At 41.1% G+C, this 21,421-nt stretch overlaps 2 protein-coding genes across 2 annotated transcripts; one reads left to right on the top strand and one right to left on the bottom strand.

Moving 5' to 3' along the window:
• Positions 1-416: 416 nt before the first annotated feature.
• On the top strand, positions 417-13,842 carry dipk1ab (divergent protein kinase domain 1Ab). The gene is made up of 5 exons (XM_085447488.1): positions 417-737; positions 10,522-10,656; positions 10,752-10,859; positions 10,946-11,119; positions 11,209-13,842. The coding sequence occupies exons 1-5, from the start codon at positions 684-686 to the stop codon at positions 12,019-12,021; spliced, it is 1,284 nt and encodes a 427-aa protein (XP_085303614.1). The 5' UTR covers positions 417-683; the 3' UTR covers positions 12,022-13,842.
• LOC146680502 (large ribosomal subunit protein uL18) lies at positions 12,552-20,688 on the bottom strand (the record flags this gene model as incomplete). Its single annotated transcript, XM_085447511.1, has 8 exons — positions 12,552-12,712; positions 12,916-13,004; positions 13,693-13,870; positions 17,161-17,363; positions 17,589-17,723; positions 19,834-19,949; positions 20,042-20,111; positions 20,611-20,688. Coding segments are annotated over 8 exons (969 nt in total), but the record flags the coding sequence as incomplete, so codon positions are not given.
• Positions 20,689-21,421: the final 733 nt, after the last annotated feature.

The following is a 21,421-nucleotide window of genomic DNA, read 5'->3' as shown; positions in this document are numbered from 1 at the left end:
AGAAAGGTGTAAAGCTACAGAGCTTTCGATTTCCGCCTGCCCCTAGACAAATATAAATATCCTTTTTTTTATTACTGTTTGATGTAGGTATTTTTGTTTCTGTTTCGTAGTGCTCTGTCACTAAGCCGAATAACAGGAAAAAATAGCCTGTATTTCTGACTCATCTGAATGTTTTTGTTCTATTTAATGATTAAAAGAAGAACATGGCAGAATTGAAAAATCAATATTCAGCAGAATGATGGCTTGCCAGTGGTATGAAATGATTTACCCGTTAAAATAACTTATATCCGAAGCGTTCGCATGAACAAAAAAATACTGAATGAACTACCTTATGGCCTAATTTGCAAAAACAGAACCAAAACGTAACCAAATCGCCAGCATTTGTTAAGGAAACGCGGTGAGGTTAGCAAACTGGTGCGCATCCTCTTTCTGTAATTGGCCAAAACGCCTCCAGAAGTGATCATAAACCAATATGAGTCTGACTTCGCTGCAGCAAGCGGTGCAGCTCAGTCCGCTGTCTCTCGGCGCCTAAACGCACATCCACGGTGCTGCCGACACTAATAATGATGATTTATATGTGGAAATTTTCCAGGGTCACTCCAACAGGCGTTGCCTGATACGAATGTGAAGTGCACACCGAATTTATTGCTTCAGCAGCTGCTGTGAGATGTTCGGCATTTGCCATGGCAAGAGGTCTGTTTCCATGGGGGTTCTTCAGAAAGCCTCTGTACATCCAGGTAAGAAAATCCATCTTCACTCTGGTGTGAAGTCCATTTAAAAATCTGTCGATGTATGTTTGCATGCGCTCGGATGTTACAGGGAGCCTAAATGAGTGACGCTGCGCTTGATTACTGTTAATTAAATATATTATTTTTTTTTATTTAACCTTCAGATATCTCACATGGATTTGGAGGTAATTTACAGAATACTGTGTAAGCTTCTTACAATGAGTCATAAAGTCACTTGATGCTCGACGACTCGACAGGACTCAACCATCCTCCTGATCTCCGTTACTGTAGCAACCACTTCCATGATGCATTTAGCTGGTTGCCATCCATTCAAAAGAGGCTTTTTTATGCTGCAAAAGTTTAAGATCTCCTTTGATTATGTAAGTCATTCAGATATGTCACGTAGATCTAGTGTGACATATCTAGAAGAGTCGCCAGATATTAATGGCTGTTTTACCTTCACTCAGCTGGATTAAGCACTGCAAACGTTTCATGCTTTGATGTAAGTTAATATAAAGTTCTAGATTTCTGTTTGATATGATACTGCTCCTCATTTGAGAATCTTTGAAAGAATATTGTGTAATCATTTTCTGTGAGTGAAATTAGGTGAAGTCCACAGAGGAATTGTTCATAAGTAAAAATTAAACTGGGGAAGTCCCTCAAGGACAGGTGGAGGTCTCAGGAAACGAAATGCACAGACGAGCAGCAAGTCAACTTCAGCGTGTTTTCCACTTGGCTAAAGAGGGTTAAATGCTTCACTTCTCTGTCAAACTATTGTTATTGCATTTTGTTTCGTTTGCTTTACCTAATTTAACAAATTTCCTTATCTAATCGGCACCATTTTCTTCACTCTTTTATCTCGGCAGCTGCTCCTGTTTGCTTCCTGTCCGTACTCATGCATGTTAGAAACAAAACTGTCAAATGCAGTGAAAAAAAGAAGAGACAGTCAGTCTCAAGGCGCAGCCACCAGTATCGCTCAGTTTTCTAGGCCACCCTAGCCTTCCAGTGATGACTTAAGAAGTGTCATTCAGTCATCCTTTGAGAGAAGCTATTTCCACTGAAATAGTGAAATACTTTATTTTATTGTTGGGGGGGGGGGGGGGGGGGGTGCATATAAATAGTATTTTTTTGCAACAGCACTAAACACTGCGCTACTAAGGCTGCCTGTATTAATAACGGTATTATTTGAAATGACTCAAATTCCATGAGTAGTTCAACTGTATATATATTATAACTGAAATCAGCAAGAATCGATGTTGTCTCCAAATGGAGCTGCACGTGAAGCATTTCATCACAGGTAAAGATTCAAAAGATGTAAAATTTCAACCAAGAAATAAGAAAGAAAGGTCGAACATATGCACCAATCCGGCTTAATATCATGACCACCGGCCTAATATTGTGTTGGGCCCCCTTTTGCTGCCAAAACAGCCCTGACCTATCAAGACATGGACGCCACTAATCCCCTGAAGGTGAGCTGTAGTATCGGGCACCAAGATGTTAGCAACAGATCCTTTAAATGGCGATGTGGGGCCTCCATGGATTGGACTTGTTTGTCCAGCACATCCAACAGATGCGTGATTGGAGGCTTCCCAGCAGAACATTGCCCAAACTGGTATACTGCCTCTTCTGGCTTGCCTTATTCCCATAGTACACCCTGGTCCCAGGTATTTCCCAGGCAAACGAGCCACATCCACTCAGCCATCCACATGATTTAAAAGAAACGTGTTATCACCTTCTTCCACTGCTCTGTGGTGCACCTTTGATGCTCACGTGCCCACTGGTGTCTGTGGCTGACTGGTCTGTGGCTATGCAGCCCCATGCACAACAAAGTGTGATGGACTGTGAATTCTGACATCTTTCTATCAGAAGCAGCATGAGCTTTTTCCTCAGTTTGAGCTACAGAAGCTCATCTGTTAGTTGGTCGTACTACAGCGCATTATGTATATTATTTAAATACTGCAAAGATATCAGTAAAAGAGAAAAGATGCTTAAGATTTGTTGTTTTAGAACAACGGGAAGTGAATGGCAGGGTCTGCAAGTTATTATTGCATGCATCGCTGCAAAGGAAATGGCCACGATGTCAAAGAGCTAGATGTCTAACTTCAGAATAGAGAGAACAACTGGTGATAAAGTTCACATGTGTTAACGTTGCTGCATTACTCAGGAGGATATTACAGGGGGAGGGGTTGTCTGCTGTCTGTACAGTTATGAGTCAAATCTTCATAATGTCTGTTCCAACAATGTGGCCTCCTTCTCACTTCAGAGACTTCGAAGAGAGAAGAAGCGGAGAAGCGTGGCCGGGCTGTTTCTGATGCATCTTTCTATCAGTCCTTTAGCTGCATCTCTCTTTATGTTGGCCCGCTTTTCTATTTGTCAGTGATATTAAGCAACCTCTCTGCAAATGAATCCTCCTGGCCTCTCCATCTTTTGTTTCTCTGTTCTCATGCCGTTCTCATCCCTGCACAGAAGCCCATTAAACAGCAACCTCTGAGGGATAGCTTTATAATCATACATAATGGATGAATGGTGTGCACGCTGCAAAAACCAAGTGTCAGAACAGCAGAACAGTGATGTGGTGCTCGTGATCAGCTTAAATCTCCTCTCTGCTTCAACAGATCAACAGCAGGTGATCCTTTGTAATAGTACAGCACGTCCTCGATTTTTTCAATGTTATTTCACAAGACCTTCAGGGCTAAATACAGAAGCCTTTTAACAGAGCCGTGGGTTGGTTTAGAGGAGAGTTCAACCAGATGAAGACAGACTGTTTCTTTCCACCCACCTCAGCATATGGCCACAGTTCCCAGTCAGTCTCTAATTAATAGCTGTCACAGCAGCCACAATCAATATGGGCTCATTAGCCATGTTTGTGTAACTCTCTCAACTCACAAAGGGTCAATACATGATGCAGCAGATAGAAAAGCATAGGCCAGACTTGAAACGAAAGCCACAAACTATCGATTAGAAAAAGGCCAACCATGCATTTGTTTTCCCCATAGAGCACCATTTCCATAATGTTTTTGCTGTTGATATATTTCAACTACAACACAATAGATGGGAGGTACACAGAGCACTTACTCGTGCGGTTACTGCTGTTAAATTTGCTGTGGATCTGCACGATCAGATTTGTAAGTACATCAATCAATAGACAAAGCAACAACGATGATATTTAAATAGCAAGAGTTCAGTGGATTTCCTGGTTTTTTGCAGGGCGCTTGCACAGTGATTGTGCATCTTTTTTTTTTTTAAACATTATCAGTAAGACACATTGACAAAGTGTAGAATTTGGAATAAGATGTGTGAGGGCCAGCAGATCTCAGCGCCAGTCAGAATGAACGATTGTTTTAAAATGTCAAAAAAGGAATGACACCCTATGAGCAACACTTGGCAGCAGTAGGAAGGAGAAAACCCCTTTTAACAGGAAGAGACCTCCAGTAGAACCAGCCAATCATCTACTGCGATTGGCTGAAGCGTGAGGAGAAAGAGTAGAGAAAAAACAGGAGCACAGAGAGACAAGGACAAATCACAAACTGGAAATGACAAAAGTTAATGACATTTGGTAGTGACATATAAACAAAAGAGGAATGAAAATTAAGATACCTGATTCAGTCCTGACATTAAGCTTTATCAAAAAGAAATGTTTGACGTCTAACCTTATCATTAAGGTTCTTTCTCTAATAATCAAGGGTCTTTACCTTATGGTATAAATGAAGCTGTTGTTGTTGTTTGGGGTGACCATGGCTCAGGGGGTTGGGAAGCGTATCTGTAACCGGAAGGTCGCCGGTTCGATCCCTGGGCTCTCTGTCCTGGTCGTTGTGTTCTTGGGCAAGATACTTTACCCTACCGCCTACTGGTGTTGGCCAGAGGGGCCGATGGCGTGATATGGCAGCCTCGCTTCTGTCAGCCTGCCCCAGGGCAGCTGTGGCTACAACTGTAGCTGCCTCCACCAGTGTGTGAATGTGAGAGTGAATGAATAGTGGCATTGTAAAGCGCTTTGGGTGCCTTGAAAAGCGCTATATAAATCCAATCCATTATTATAAATTGTCACTACATAAATAAAATGTAAGAGAAAATGGAGTTTTACTAATAGCATCATGAATCTTTAAGTGTCTGTCTGTCTGTCTGTTCTTCCTCTGTTTCAACAATCTAAGCCGGTGTTTAATTCCAATTTAAACACTAAACCTAAGCCTTAAATCTCAAATAATCCTGTGGAGATGTGGAAAAAGTGACATGCAGCCCAAGGTGCTAACCTTTACAGAATGTCACTCTGATGGTGTAAAACTCAAATTGGGGCCGACAAAATGTTTTATCAAATTTTATTTATTCTGTCTCTATGGTTTGTTGTTACAAATACTCAGCCATTCTATAATGCTGAGCGTTGTTTGGTTGAGAAAGTGACAGCCCACAATCTGCCCGTTTTGCACGGCTACGTTTTTAACAGTCACGATCATTCTCACACTCACACATCCACACTCAGTTGATGCAGCCTTACAGCTGTCCTCTTTTCAGAACAGTAACTTTATGAACAAAAAGTTTAGGGGACGTTTTGAAACTGTAGATGCAAAAACATGAACAAGCACTGCACCGGGGTTTGATTTTCTTTCCAAAATAGGTTTCATTGGTACATAAATGATCTGAATGTTTCTCTTCCTCCTCACTCTTTGCTGGGAGTGAATGACTGATAACTGACATGTTTCTGTGGTTTTAAATCTTACTTCCTTTACTGTGTTTCTGCATCATTGACCAACAGGACACAAACCTCTTTAAACACCATAGAGACAGAATAAATAGATACTGACTTTGTGTGTTGCTTTTTCAGTGACCTTAGTGAAACATAAAGTAAAATAATGTACTCAAACTTCACAGTCCCAAATGGTAGAGAGCCACTGTTAGCAATCAGCCAGTGAAATAGGTTCAGCATTTAATTTCTAGTGAGAGTTCAATTCAGTTCAATTCAGTTTTATTTGTATTGTGCCAAATTACAACAGCAGTCATCTCAAGGTGCTTTATAATGTAAGGTAGAGACCCTACAGTAATGCAGAGAAAACCCAGAGTGGGAACGAAAAACTCCCTTTTCACAGGAAGAAACCTCTGACACAACCAGGCTAAGGGAGGGGCAGCCATCTGCCACGACCGGTTGGGGGTGATGGGAGAGAGACAGGACCAAAAAACATACTGTGGAACAGAGCCAGAGATTAATAATAACTAATAATTAAATGCAAAGAGGTGTGTAAACACACAGGGAGTGAACAATAAACTAAGGCATAACTATAAGATTTATCAAAAAGGAAGGTTTTAAGCCTGATGTTAAAAGCAGAGAACGTGTCTGCAAATGCAAACTGGAAGCTGGTTCCAAAGAAAAGGAGACTGAAAGCTGAAGGCTTCTTCTCCCATTCTACTTTTAAATATCCTAACCACAAGTAAGTCAGCAGTCTGAGTGCCAAGTGCTCTATTGGGGTGATAAGGTATTATGGGGCCTTTAACTTTACAACAAAATAATGGTTCAATAGTGTGTTTATGGCATGATACACTGCCAACAAACAACTCAAAATTAATCTAATTCTGCTTTTAAATGTTTAGTTGTTGTCTGCTCCTTTCATCCTAATAACACCAGGACTGAGTACCGTGAGATCTGAGGTCACTGCGTGGCAGAAAATTAGATTAGATAGTGACATATGGAGGCTGTCTGAAAGCAAAATTTCTGCATTATCTATGGTGCTGAAAGCAGAAAATGGTTGACAAAGCCATTTGGAAAGAGATACGAATGACAAATACTGCGTAATCTACTTTCCAATACTGGAAAAAATCAGATATTTGACTTTTATTACATTGTTAGATTGTCTTACAACTGCTATTAAACTATCATTGATGGGACAAAAGAAGAAGATGGATTGTAGAGTGCTACAGAGAGGAAGAAGATGAGGGGGACAGAGACAGAGTGACTTATGCCAATAAATAAATTGGATCTGAAAGGGGCAGAGGTGGGAAGCAGGGGGTGTCCATCACTGTCAAGCACTAAGTGCAAGAACCATTAATAGAGAAGGAAGTGGGACTGCGAAAAAGTCTGTTTTTGTTCACTAATGTTCTCCAGTTGGAAAAATGCCATATAGATCTAAGTGGAGTGTATATTTTATCAGGCAGGGAATTAGAAAGAAAATCAAAAGACACAGTAATGAGTCTGGAGTCACTCTAAATGTTTCACACAGCAGGCTGCGAACACCATTTACTGTTAATTACTGAGCACCTATTTAGAAGCAATTGCTTTAATGATGTACTCAGTGATACAACTCAGTTTAGAGCTTATTTGCATTCCTTTTACAGGCTTGTTCCCTTACTAATAGACCAAATGACCACTGAAAACATCAATTAAAAGGTCTCTTTATTCACTTACACCAGACCATTACAACTGTAAACACATTTTTTATACTTATTTTCCAAATTGATTGAGCTTTCCATAATTATTTTCTTCAAAAAGTGGAACAGTAATGTTAATGATGGTACTGAGGTGCACTCTACGGCTTGTAAGTGACCTGCTTGAGTCATTTATTCACCCATAAATAAAAGCCATAGATAATACTGTGTTAAAGCAGTGCTAAGTTTGAATTTAGCATTTTCTCAGCAGCTGTGTAGCAACAAATTCATTCATCTTTTAGCCCTTAAGCTTGTGTTAATTACTTTAATGACTGTGAGTCTGAATATTGTAAAAGGGAGACATCCATTAGTGGTACTGTGGTAGTACAGTTCTGTGAAAAAGTATTTGAATACTTCCTGATTTCTACGTTTTTGGCATAATTGTAAATGTTTCATATACTTGGACAAATTTTATTTTGATTATTCTTAAAAAAATAATAATAACTTTCATTAACCACATTTTTTGGAAAGCTGAGTTAAATGTCACTAACACTACCCACACCTGTTGAATCAAAAAATACTTTAAATAGAACGTGTCTGGCAAAGTTAAAGGCCCTAAAACATCTGAAAAAGCAGCACACCATGCCACGATCAGCAGAGGTTTCAGGTGAAAACATTGTTGAGACCCTGCCTCACCCTGTCATGTGACTTATTGAGATCAACTGACACATGCGACAGATGTGAGTGGACGTTAAGAAGTTTGGGTGTCACAATGGTTGCACCCATAACCTCTGCTGATAATCACCGATGGCCTTTTCCGCACCTTGGCTCATGTGATGAGGCACATGATCAATAGTAGTCGACGACCCTCTTAGGGAACTTCAAATCAGGGACTAGCCACCATTTGGGCTTAAAACTGAAGGCGCTTCTCGGATGAGAGGTGAAACGTCTTAAAGAAACTTAAAGAAGTCTAGTCGCTTGTCTTTCCGAGCTCCTTAGATGAAGTTAGATGCGTTCAAATACCTGGGATCGACCATCCAAAGCAATGCACAATGCACAAGAGAGGTGAATAAGAGAGTGCAGGCATGGTGGAATGGGTGGAGACGAGTGTCAAGGGTGACTTGTGACAGAAAGATAGTGCAAGAGTGAAAGGGAAAGTTTACAGGATGGAAGCGGGACCTGCTATGATGTATGGTTTGGAGATGTTGGCACTGATAGGAGGTGGCAGAGTTGAAGATGCTACGATTTCATACACGGTTAGAATTTAGTACATCAGAGAGACAGCTTAAGTTAAGCAGTTTGGAGAGGCAAGGGTAAAATGGTTTGTAAAAAGGAGGGATAGTGGCTGTTAAATATGGACTTGCTAGGTATGAGGGGAAAAAAGACGAAGACCTCAGACGAAGTTTGTGGATGTAGTGAAGCTGGACATGCGGAGTAGGATGATAGGGATCAGGTGAGATGGAGGCAGAGGCAGTAACATGCATGTGCTTGGACTGTAGGGGTCACTGTGGTACCCCTAAAGGGAGAAGCCAAAATAAAGAAGTAGAAGAAGAGTAACATTACCACTGGTAGCAATTTTATTTATTAGCTAAAAACAAACTATTTTTTTCTTCACTTTTTTTTCTGAGGATCAAAGCACTAACACCATTAACTTGTCATTTAATATAATAATAATTATACAGCTTCAAATAACGAATGGCAGTACAACAAAACAAACCATCACCGTGTACAGGATGCAAGCAAGGAAACATTTTAACAGAAAAAAAGCTAAATCACTAAATTGACAAAAAACATAATGGAATCAGAAGAAGCTTTCCTATAATAGTATGTCTTAGAAAGAGATTTTAAAGAGGCCGCTGACTCTGCTGCCCTCATTTCTTCAGGCAGCCTGTTACTCAGTTTTGGATCTCTGCGTCAATGCCATCACTAGTTTGCAGCTTTTCCTCTGGAACAAATAAAAGCCCTCTGCCTGAGAGTCTCAGGCTATATACAGATCATATGCAAGAAAGAGGTCAGACACACAAGATGGTGAGAGGGCACGATGAGCCTTAAATGTCAACAGTCATTTGCTCTGTCAGCTGTCATCGAGCGGAAGGGGTACATCCTGTCACCAGTCCACCTCACACATAATTAAGCATCACCAGTTAGTCTAACATGCATGTGTAGGAGGAAGCCAGAGCATTTAACATTAATTAAATAAGGTGGAATTCTAAGTGCTTTTTGTCAGCAACTGGTGGAGAACAAAAACGGTGCTCAAACAAAGCAACAGCAGAATAAATGAATATTCTCAATGAATGCTAATCTTTCTTCTTCTATGTCTGCTGGGTATATAAACTGGTAATCTCAAGGAGGACATAACGTGCAATGAAAGTGTTTGGTTTAGAGATTGTTCTGCTGCCCTCAAGTGGCAAAAACTAAAATTAATTTTTGCCATTTTTTGTTTGGTTTTTTTGCACCCCGCCCCCAACACTGTTAGCATACTGTTGTACAAGGCACACAACTAACCATTGAGAACAATGTGCAGTTCAGTCAAGGACATTGGAATCAACTCCTGAGCCACTTCTCCAAATGAATGATGTCAGTGTTCATTTGAAAGTTGTGTGTACTGGCCTTAAATTTGTTTTTTTTTAGAAGATAAACCCATTAAAGTTAACCGTGTCAGACACACTCATCCATTTTGTTACTCTCTTATCTAAATCAGAATTGCTGTGGGCCTGGAGCCTGTCCCCGCTGTGTTAGGTTGAGAAGTGGGGTACTCCCTGGACAGGTCACAAGTCTATTGATGGGGTTGAATTAAGTTTTTAAAGAAGCAGAGTGTGTGGAAAACCTCAGCCTTTGCAAAAGACAAAACTGTGTTAATTATCCTGAATGCTGATTTGGGGGAAAACACTGTTTCCCCAAAGTTTAACTTGTAGTTTTGTTTCAAGGCCTCCGATTTGTTATGCATATTTGTGTTCCTGCACAATGCAATTGATGTCACTGTACCGTTGTTGCGGTTTTCAAGTTAGTGATTTCTGATCATAACAAGCGAGCTGGCTTTGACATATAAAATATGTGGAGCGATGCTTCAGTCAACGTTAGCAGCAGGGTCCTGATTTTATCTGTAAATGTGAATTAGAAAAAATGAAGTAAGGTACAGTGTGTGCTCATCAAATAAAGGAAGAGCAATGAACTGGCCTCAAGTAACAAATATGACTCTTATTCTCTCATTAATCTCCATTATGATGTGTCAAATCTCTAGTTTAACAGATCTGACAGTTTAATGCAATATCCAGATATCTGCATGCAGTTACAGTACTGAAACATAATAGAGTGCAGATTGGTTTTTTTGAAAGCCTGATATCACTCTGTGTATGAATTTAAAACAATGAACTCCCATAATACAGTTTTACAGTTGCAATTCACTCCAAAAGTAACGTAAATGTTTGAAATATGTTGCCAACAGGCGAGGTTCTCCTACCTGCACATGAAGTACCTGTTCTTCTCGTGGCTGGCAGTGTTCGTGGGGAGCTGGATAGTCTATGTGGAGTACTCGTCCTACACAGAGATGTGTCGTGGGCACGAGTGCAAAAACTCAATAGTGAGCATTTCATACTCCCATTATGTACCCGCCCAATCCCATCGGGTCCTACAAAATGTTTACAGTTCTGTGACAATTTCTTTTTTATTTTCCAGTGTGACAAATACAAAAAAGGAGTCATTGATGGCTCAGCCTGCAGCAGCTTGTGTGAGAAACAGACTCTTTACCTGGGAAAGTGCCTCACTGCCAACCCCAACAGCCAGGTCAGCTTTTTTATTTATTTTTTTTATAAATGCAAACATCACTCTCCAGTCTGCTTTTTATTAATTTGGCTGCATCTTTATTTTAGGTTTACTCGGGGAGCTGGGGAGACCTAGAGGGTGTTATTAAGTGCCAGATGGAGGAGGCTCCTCGTTATGATTTGGGAGGTGAGCCCAGGAAAGAGACTTCTGCAGCCTTCAACAAACCAACCAAGGGAACCTCAGTGGAAAAGTTCAGAGAGATGATCACTGACCACCTAAAGGTTAGAAAGCCAAACACTAAATACTGTCAGATCCAATTTCAAAGCTTCAGTTTGGATTTAAACCCAATTTAAACTACATTTCTTTACAGGCCAAAGTGGGGGATCAGGCAAACCTCGCTGAGCTGGCAACTCAAGTATTGTCCATTGCAGATGGCAATAAGGACAGCCATATCTCACTGCCAGAGGCTCGCTCCACATGGGCTTTGTTGCAGCTCAATGAATTCCTATTGGCTTTAGTCCTGCACGACAGAGAGCACACACCCAAGCTATTGGGCTTCTGTGGAGATCTATATGTCATGGAGAAAGTACCACACTCTCCCTTGTATGGGATTAGTCTACCCTGGATTATCGAAATGTGGATCCCTGCCGGTCTGCGCCGCAGCATGGACCAGTGGTTCACTCCATCCTGGCCACACAAGGCCAAGATCTCCATCGGACTGCTGGAGCTGGTCGAGGATATTTTCCACGGCACTTTCGGAAGCTTCCTCATGTGCGACGTGAGCGCCACCACTTTCGGTTACAACGACCGCCACGACTTGAAGGTGATGGACGCGCGCCACATCGTGCCTGAAGCCATCTTCCAAGAAGTCATCAGGCAGCAGCGCTGCGACGTGGACGAGGACTGTCTGTATGGAGCCGACTGCCTAACTTCCTGTGACCTCACAAAGCATCGCTGCACAACAGAAGTCACCAGGCCAAACTTAGCCAAAGCCTGCGACGCACTCAAGGACTACATTCTGAGGGGAGCGCCATCTGATATGAGCGAGGAGCTCGAGAAGCAGCTGTACGCTTGCATCGCATTGAAAGGTTCAGCAGAACAGATGGAAATTGAACATTCGCTCATTCTAAACAACCTCAAGACTTTGCTGTGGAAGAAAATCTCTCACACGAAAGATTCCTAATAAGCGAGGATTGCACAACAGCACAATGACTGACGCTTGCCCTTTAAGTTTATTAATAAAATGGACAATCATTTTCACCGTGGAAACTAATAATCCTGTGGTATTCAATGTTTAACAGATGTATTCTAAGTTGGCACTATAGGTGTCAGCAACATCACCAATATTAAATAATGTACACAAACGGACTCCGTTAGGATTAACTGCAGTAAACTGAGTGCAATTTTTTTGAAACCAGGATGAAGGTGAATAATAAATTTGAAGTAAGGTCCTGCATGTTCTTTTGGGTAGCTTGTGTACTATATGCTGACTGAGCCTATGGGTGTAATGAACAGTCTTCCAAGGCTTCCAGTGGATATCCAGTTCAACACTATTTTTGGCAAATCCCTGTTTTGCTCTTTTTGACCTACTTAGATTAACTAAACTTTACAAAAACAAAAGATATTTTTAATATTAAAATAGTCTCAAGAGCCACCCATTACAGCAAATGCCGTAGGAAAAAAAAAAAAAAAAAAAACTCACAAGAGGACCAATTCCTTTTCAATAGCTTTATTAGAACAAATTTCCTCATTCGGAACGGAGCAGACCAACGCCTTAATCTTCAGCCTCCTGTTCCTGAGCCCGGAGGAAGCTGGCCTTCTTCTGGGCGACGCGGTCTTTCCTCTGGGCCAGAGAGAGCTTGGCACGGTTCCACCTTCGCAGAAACACACATAGACACAATTAGAATTTAGTTTAAATTAATTGCGTCAGAGCCGCTGTGGCAAAACTAGTTCAAAAAGGCACTGGAGTCATGGTATTCCCTATGAATTAGCCTAGATCTCAAACTGACATTTCCCTCCCAATTTCAAATTTCAGTTCTGAGAAAGAGTAAAGCAAAGCCCAGGTATCACTTCTCACCTCTTCTTCTTGACTTCTTTGGGAGGCTTCTTTTCATGGACTGGGTTCTCGCGAATGGCAGCATGAGCCTTTTTGTACATTTCCTCAATCTGAAAAATGGATAACGACTCAATCTTATGTCCTAAAAAAATACAGATTTTGGATTTCACGATGTACACACACACAAGAATAGATTCGATTATTATCATTTGGCTGATTTTTCAGCCCTAAACTATTCTAAGAACCAATATGTTCAAATAGTGGCAACTACATCAATGATGAAATGCTTCATTCGTGCACCGCATCGCTCATTCCCCACACCGAAATCCTGCTCTCATTTTACCAGCTGAAGTAGCTCCGCTAAAATTGCTCAACACACAAAACTAAGCTGGCAAATGTGTTGTGCAAATGTTCTATGCTGAGACGTACAAAGGCACAAATTTGCTGTGATTGATGTAAGATTTGTAAGTCAACAGCTTAGCCTCAGGAAGTGACATGAGATCACTTTAGAACTGAACCTCAAACCATTATCACACATTTTGAAAATCATCAATACCCTGTCACTGGGATTAGAATGTTCTAGTTAATTACTTAACTAGAACATTGCTTAGTAAAGCCCAAGCTTAACCTAGATTAACTACACTTACAGTGCACAAGGTTCAATAAAACAAACAAAAAAAAAACCAATATACTCCAACACTAAAGAAAACTAGAGCCCCCTGCCACCTGAAATTTGACTAAATCTATGAATCCACACAAAACTCAAAGGTAATTTTATAATGCAGAAAGTAAACTTGCTGAATCAGGGGTGACTCCATTCTTGATGAAGCGAGAGAACTGTTTCTTGTAAGCGTCCTCATCCTCCTCCATCAGATAGCTCATGTACTCAGACACGTTGATGCCCATGATGTGCTTGCGGTGGACCTCAGCGTTGAACTCTTTGCTCTCTGTATCATACCCAGGGAAGCGCTTGGTGCTGCAGACAAAAAAAAAAGAAAAAAAAGAGAGAAAGCACTGTTGATATGCAGTGCAGATTCCACACACTTGGTCTTATCTGTGTCTATTTAAATTAGTCTTCGAATACAAAAATGGCTAAGTTAAGCAAGTTGTCAGATTTTCACTTCGGTTTCCAATAAGTTCACTTAGCCAAGACCAAGGCTACGTCCACACTAATGCGTTTTCGTTTGAAACCGCATCGTTTTCTCTCCCTTTTGGCCTCCTGTCCACACTGAGACGGCATTTTGGCTGATGGAAGACGTAGCGTTTTGAAAACGCTCTCGAAAAAGCACACATTTCGCAGTGGGGACAGCAAAAACGCAGACTTTCTAAAACGATGACGCATGTTAGTCATATGAAGCAGTCATGTGACAAATTAAACTAAGATAGCAGTTTAATGTTTTGTTTGCTCTCAATTTTGACAGCCCTATTAAAGATTAATATCAGTCTGTACATGCTCCAGATCTTCAAATTCTTTAACTCTCACTTGCTTTTGCAACTTTGTACTTTTGTGTTACTCGCAGCAACAACTCCACCTCATTGTTAGTCCATTTTAAAAAAAACTCTGTGCTTTTCTCAACATTCTGCCGCGACGGTCTAAAGAGCCAGAAAGGAAATAATAAATGAGGCAGGTCAAAAAACTTCTTTCGTTTCAAGCGTGCGCAGTACTGGAGCATAAGTGCTTTCGGCCGTTTCAATGTGGACGCACAACTCTGAAAACGACTGAAAACGCGGAGTGTTTTCAGACAAAAATGCCATTTTCAAATCTATCCGGGCTAGTGTGCCTACCCTACTCCACTTTCCAGTGATCGGGCATTGTTTTTAAAGATTTGGACATTCTAGTTTTCTGTTCTCACTGAGAATGCGGTTTCAGTCTCTTTGGCTTTTTATGTTTCTACTGTTTGCAGAGGAGCATCTATTCTCTCCCTGCCACACGCAGCTAACACTTTCAGTAAATGAGGTCAAACAAACTGCCTCTAGGTGCATTACTGCCATCTTCAGGGAGCATAGGTGCATTACAAGATATCAAGTGCAGACTAAGAAGTAAAAGAAATTATTTTAAGAATTAGTTACATAAACCATTTTATTTCTAATTTTTTTTAAAAAATGCGCTTTTTAAAATAGTGGCCTCCCCAGAACAAACTAAATATACTTTCTGTCAAGCAAATGATAGCGGGTAAGATGAACTAGTGAAATAAATCTACTTAACAACATGCTTTTAAAAGAAAAAGGCATCGAGATCAAAAAACAGCCTGAAGTTATTTTTGAACCCAACACATTTACTCATATTTGTGCAATGCAGTGTAAAGTATTCTAAATGTCATAAATGTATAAAAAGAATCAATGATCTCAAATCGCTATCTATATTTATTTTTATTTTTTTTAATTAATGGACAATTTTACATACAAAACCTACAATGTTCACAAGTAAAATATGCCGTGCCATCCACAGTCAACCTTTACTGTTACTTTTGCAAGTCTGGACACACTGCTACTGTTAGGCTACTAGCAATCACCAGAAACTCACGAATGCCTTTTTTCCCCCCAACATCGATCGTCACCGATGAATAGCAGCGAAATTAAAGGACTCTGATATGAGATTATTCTTTTTGATCCACCCTGTATGGCTGGAGACTTAAAGACATGCCACTAATTGCTGCTCTCTTGTCTCACAGACTTCACATATTGCTAAACTCTGTTTCAATTACAAAAATCAATACAATTCCACACAGAACCGCTGCAGGATCAAGCATTATCCACCTGCAATCAGGCATACTGTTTGTGTAGCTTGCGAGTTCAGATACACTGATGGTAGTGAGTAATACAGCCAACCGAAAGCGGAGGATATCAGCTGCCTCGTTTTACACTTGATCTTCAGATCCATCAATTACTTCCACGTGTCTGCGTTTGTAAGACGAGTAACAGCAGGATAACATTCAGTAGTTTAATGTTTGTAGCTTGTATATGAAAAAATAAATACAAATCCTGATGCTTATTTTATTATTGCTTTCCTGCTCGGTCCGACTCAATAACTGTGCAGCGATTAACTCCGTAAAACGGCGGATCCTTAACTGTGCCAACAGAATAATAAACAGGCTAGCGGGAATCTGATCGTTTTATCTTTTACTTTTCATGCTGAGGAAAAGATAACCGTCCCACGTGTTCACCGCAGCACTTAAAGCGGCAATCCAAAGACCTGTTTCTTTTCTTCGTTTTTTGTTTAAGCAACACAAGTTTGGACGTTTCTGACAGCATTCGGACGACCGCTTTGTTGTTCTTTTTATAAGTCCATCTTCTACAAAGACTCATCCGACACGATGCACTGGCAGTCTCATTCAAAATTCGCAACACTGACAAGCTGATGGGTAATTTGAAAGAAAAGGGGCCAGGTAGTGGGTGTGTTACGAGATGCACACATTTGCAAAGCAATGTTCTCTCTGACGACAGACTATTAACATGTAATCATTCCCACACCTAATAGCCCTACTTATTCTCTGCTGAAGAGAGGTAAGTGACACATTCTCCCACTCAAAACACCTGTGGTTCTGACTGAGGTACTGTGATTGAAACCAACCACTTTTACCGAGCTGCTACTGCAGAGTCTTGAAATAATTCACAGCACTGTCACACGATAGGATTCAATTCACAAACAACTGCTTTTCTACCGCCACCCAAACCAACTGAGGTACTTCAGTAATCACTTTATGACACGGTAGTAACAGCCTTCAACTCAAAGACGCTTTATCAAAAAATTGGTGGAAAACTCAAAGACAACAAGCTCAACATAAAAGGTCTTTTTCTCAGCGGGCGAGGTGCAGGCAACACTAATAACGGTAATGATAAATATTTTCTGTCAAATTTCCTCAGTCAGCACACGCAATACCAAGACCGAAACTAACCCTTACATGTAAACCAACTTCTAATTGCTGAGACTTGGCCAAATGCATTCCATGAAGGTCTGTAGCACCAAGATGTTTGAACGTTTTATTTTCTGCATGCATCTATGGCATTTACAGGGCTTTTAGACTTTAACTAGACCTAATGATTTACTCCTTATGACATCCACACAAAATATTACAGGATGTAAGACCGTCCCTTAAGCAATTTCTCAAAAGTATAAATATTTTAAGAACTAAATTGCTGGAGCGTTTTTTGCAACGGGAGCTAGAAAAGCATTTTTGCTGCCCAGCACCAAAATGTGATTTGCCAGGCAGCACACCTCACACCTGGGTATGTTTTGTTTTGTTTTTTTGTGTCTGTAGAAGTTACCTGTGTGGAATGGACAGGCCTCCATCCACAGCCCCCTTCAGGGCACCGAACACCTTGTTGCCTGTGGTGGTTCTAGCAAGCCCAGCATCCAGGTAGCAGGAGAAAGCGCCTGGCTGACCATCAATGCTCTCCACGTTGAACTCGTCACCTGTCACCTCAACCTGGCCTTCGTACACCTTATCCAGGCCAAACTTGTTCAGGAGCTGCGCACAGAAAATGTCATTTAAGAGATTTAACAGCTGGATATTTCTGGATCAGCAATCAAAAACCTTTATTCTGGTTTCCAAGACTTTATCTATACAAATTTGCCCCGTTTTCAGCAAATCGTTAAGAGGCTGACATCTGCTTAAACATTCTCAAAGGACTATGAATTTCATCGCTAAAATTTCAGGTCAATTTAAGTCTCTTGGAACAGGTTTAATACATACTCTGCGGGCCAGCAGCAGACCAGTGCAGTAGGCTGCGGCGTAGTTTGTCAAGCCCACAGTGACTCCATACTTTGGCAGCTCGTGTGAGTAGGCAGCACACACGATCATATCACCCTCAATCTTGGCATAGGCGATCTGCAACACAAGCGCAAGGAAATGAATTCACAGGAGAAAAATCTTGAAGGTGTATTTATACTCTGGACTATAAAGCAGCTCAGCATGATGCTGCTGCACATCACAGTGATTTAATAGCAACTAATTTTAAACTTTTTATAGATTTAGCGAGATTTGGTTATTAGAATATTGCAGCTAACAAAAGGGAAACTGACTTGGTAATAAAATAAACCTGATCTCTAGAGATGAAAGTACCGTAAATGTCGGGCTATAAGCCGCTACTTTTTGCACAAGCTTTGAACCCTGCGGCTTTTAGTCAGGTGCGGCTTTTCTATGGATTGTCTGTGATTTTTGTCATATCGTAAGACGATTTGTTTTGTGTGTTCCGCTGTTGTACGGCACTACGTTGCCTGGCGGAAGGATCGGGGTTCAAGAGTGGTATGTTAGTCACATGTCCGTCCGCCAGGCAACGTAGTGCCGTACGAAGTAGCGCGAAAAACAAACTTCAAAGTAGCGGTACGCGTTCAGCGGGAGTCGTGGATGATGAGCGGCGATAAACTTGCAAGTTATGCCCAAAAAGCAAGTTATGCCCAACTCCACCGGTGGATTCTGACAGCGTGGAAAAGTGTGAAAACATCCACGATCACCAACGGATTTTGAAGGGCTGGACTGCTGCATGATGGAGAGGAGGACACCGCCACGGCCCTTCTGAGGGTGTTCGACTCTGACACTGACAATGAGGATTTCTTTGGTTTTGAAAGTGACAACGAAGGAGAGAAGAAGAGTGGATGACGAAGCCATCCTGAGCCTGTTTGTATCCGACACTGGAGAAGAGGACTTTGGTGGTTTTAGTGCGCAGGAAGAAGAGAAAGATGGTGGTGAATGACTGACTTTTCTTCTTGTTAAAGCTGTGTCACTGCACCTGAGCCTAAAAGGTAGTCCGAATCTATTTTTCTGGTGTGCTGTAGGTTACTGTTATGTACTACATGTGCAAATATGTACCCATAACTTGTTTTTCAAAATATTAATAAAAGTGATGTCTCCAAACAGCCATCTCTTTCCTGACAATTCCCTTTGTGCATATTCTCTTACATATGATAAGTCAACATTGAAACACCTGCGGCTTTTGGTCAGGTGCGGCTAATGTATGTACAAAACAGGATTTTCCCCTGATTTTAGCTTGTGCGGCTAATATTCAGGTGCGCTTTGTAGTCCGGGAAATACGGTAAGTGAATTTCGGGGTGCGTGCTTTTTTCTTTTCTTTTGACGCTTAATTTTGATCTGCATGAGCAAGCCAGACTTACTGCTGTCATAGTTATACCAGCACCAACTTGAATTAGCTTAAGTCTGCAAGGCTCTGTTCATCAAAAATACTGTGCTGTACCTGAGAAGTACGCATGTGCACAGCTTTTTACCCTTGAATTAAGATGGGCATGAAGGATATGAGCTGTTAAAATGATCTACAAGCCAGCTACTACCCAGCAAACATGGCTGAAACAGTAGAACCATTTTCCCAATCAAATCTTCCTGCATTACGAAGGCAAAAATGGTACGATAGATGGCAGGATGTTAAGGTTCTTAACAGCAACCCAGCTGTTTCTGACAAATTAAGCAATTCTAAACATTAATGCAATGAAGAAACGAAACTGATGTGCCATTCTGTAAAAATGACTGACGAACACTTTAGTTATCAAATTATTAGGGCTGTCAACCTTAACATGATTAACATTTTTAATGTATTTAACCCATCTGGAAGACAGAATGGACAATCTTTGGACAAACTGCCTGAAATGCGTTGACAGAGACATGTGATGATGGATTAATCCGCGTTAACACATCAACTTTGACAGCCTACAAATTATTAAAGTCAACGTCACAAACACCTACTACCATTAACATGTTTTTAAAAATATACACATCACTTCTCTACCCCTGACATCAGCATTATAAATGATTAACAAGTGGTTTGGTGGATCTGTCAGCTGATTTGAGTAAAAAGTGGACCTCAGAGTGAGGTACAGAGGAACACCAACAGCATATACTCTGACCCTTTCTCAGCCAAATGTTGTAGGGGCTGTCAGATATTTTGACCTCCTGCAGTTATAATGGTGCAGGTGCAACAAATGCTTACCTGGCAGATGATGTCCCTGTTGGAGAAGCGGACAATCATCCGGTACTTGGGTGTGTTGTACTTATTCTTGTCCTGAACGACCAGGCGCTTGCGAGCAAAGAAGTCAGTCTTGCCCTCTGTCAGACACAGAAATCATGAGTTACTAACAGAACGACAGCCATAATAAGACAAACATAAAACGACTGGGAGCATCACGGGTATGGGTTACCTCTCCTCCTCCTGAATTTGACCTGGTACCTCTTAAAGTAGGCCTTGTTCTTCACCACTTTAACAAAACCCTGAAAAAAGAAGTATCAACTTAACAGCAAGTTCAAAAACTAATACAGACCTTAACTCCTCAGTGAGACACTTGGAGATTGGTTTATAATGCTGCTATGAGCTGGACTGTCACTGTCAGAAGAACTACAGTCGGTTAACATCAGCTAGCCGACCCAATGAAAATCAACGGGAGGAGTTAGCTTAACTGCTAAGTAGGGCAGTCGCTAAGCTACAGGACCAAACGTAGTTTTAAAAATATTAATTAAGAGGACGTGATCTTAAGGACCTACTGGTCACACATCAATGTAAAAGTTTCAAACATTTTACAGACAACAGGAAGCGGTAACTTTGTAAAGGCAGCAGGTAGGCCACGTTTAAGCAGACCAGGGTAGGCATTGGCAAGACTGAATCTATCTTCATCTGAACAGCAGCAATGTGTTTTCAAACATCTGACACCACACAGCACAAGATGCACGCCTAATGTATACATATAGGCACATATGTGGACAGATTACAAACCATTTTGCAGTCTTTTTGTCTCCTTATGAAGGAGCCCGGAGCCAAAGACTGGGGCTTGACTCCGCTGCACTGGAAAAAGGAAGATCATCGTGCGCACGCTCAGTAAGTACCGCGTCACAGGATGAGCCGTGCCGCTTTGGAACCTTGGATTCACAACACTGCCTCCTAGAGAGCTGGGGAAGCTATTTACCCGATTATCTGCTTGGGGTTTTGGTGTGTGTTTTGTTTTGGTGTTTTAATATTCCCGTGTAAAATCATTTAGATTACATCACATTTCCAACCTCATCCCCTCAGAATCAGCTGGTCTTTTTGCTCCTATCTCAGCCTGTTGTAGGCAGAAAGCGATAGTAAGTCTCGACAAATGCATGTTTCATGAAACACATCACCAAAGTTGAGGTGTATGTCAAGTTTGCAGCTGCATTCCACTTAGGTCCTTCAGTTTCAGACTCTTTGTGCATAGCCACTGACACACCCTGTCATGGACAATGAATAGAGTCAATTTCAAGCCTAGTTAACTTGCAAGTTGTAATGTCTGCTGTGGAAAAGCTCTGCTGCTTAAAGTTTCATTTATCTACTTTAACCTTTTTCCTCAGAAAAATCCACAGACACAAATGCGACCTCTTTTTCAACCTGTTGCAAATAAAGTGAAAGTGGAGTGTCTCAGTAATGTTCCCAGACAGGAAAAACACTGTTGAAATGTAGTGTCAGTTTTCAGTTCACAGATGCACCAAAACTGCTAACTGTTAGTTCGTGATTTATTGATGTAGACAGGGAACCTCACACAGACAAAATAGTAAGATATAGAGTGGCA

Source organism: Copadichromis virginalis, linkage group LG23 (genome assembly GCF_057382275.1).
Source record: "Copadichromis virginalis isolate Kocher_CV1m ecotype Utaka linkage group LG23, C_Virginalis_male_GT1.1, whole genome shotgun sequence".
NCBI lineage: Eukaryota > Metazoa > Chordata > Actinopteri > Cichliformes > Cichlidae > Copadichromis > Copadichromis virginalis.
This window is presented reverse-complemented; position numbering and strand designations above follow the sequence as displayed.

Bases quoted from the DNA above. Each gene is read 5' to 3' on its own strand.
- dipk1ab (XM_085447488.1), top strand. From the start codon at position 684: ATGGCAAGAGGTCTGTTTCCATGGGGGTTCTTCAGAAAGCCTCTGTAC. The intron at 10,657-10,751 runs GTGAGCATTTCA...TTTATTTTCCAG, and splicing joins ACGAGTGCAAAAACTCAATA to TGTGACAAATACAAAAAAGG. The intron at 11,120-11,208 runs GTTAGAAAGCCA...ATTTCTTTACAG, and splicing joins TGATCACTGACCACCTAAAG to GCCAAAGTGGGGGATCAGGC.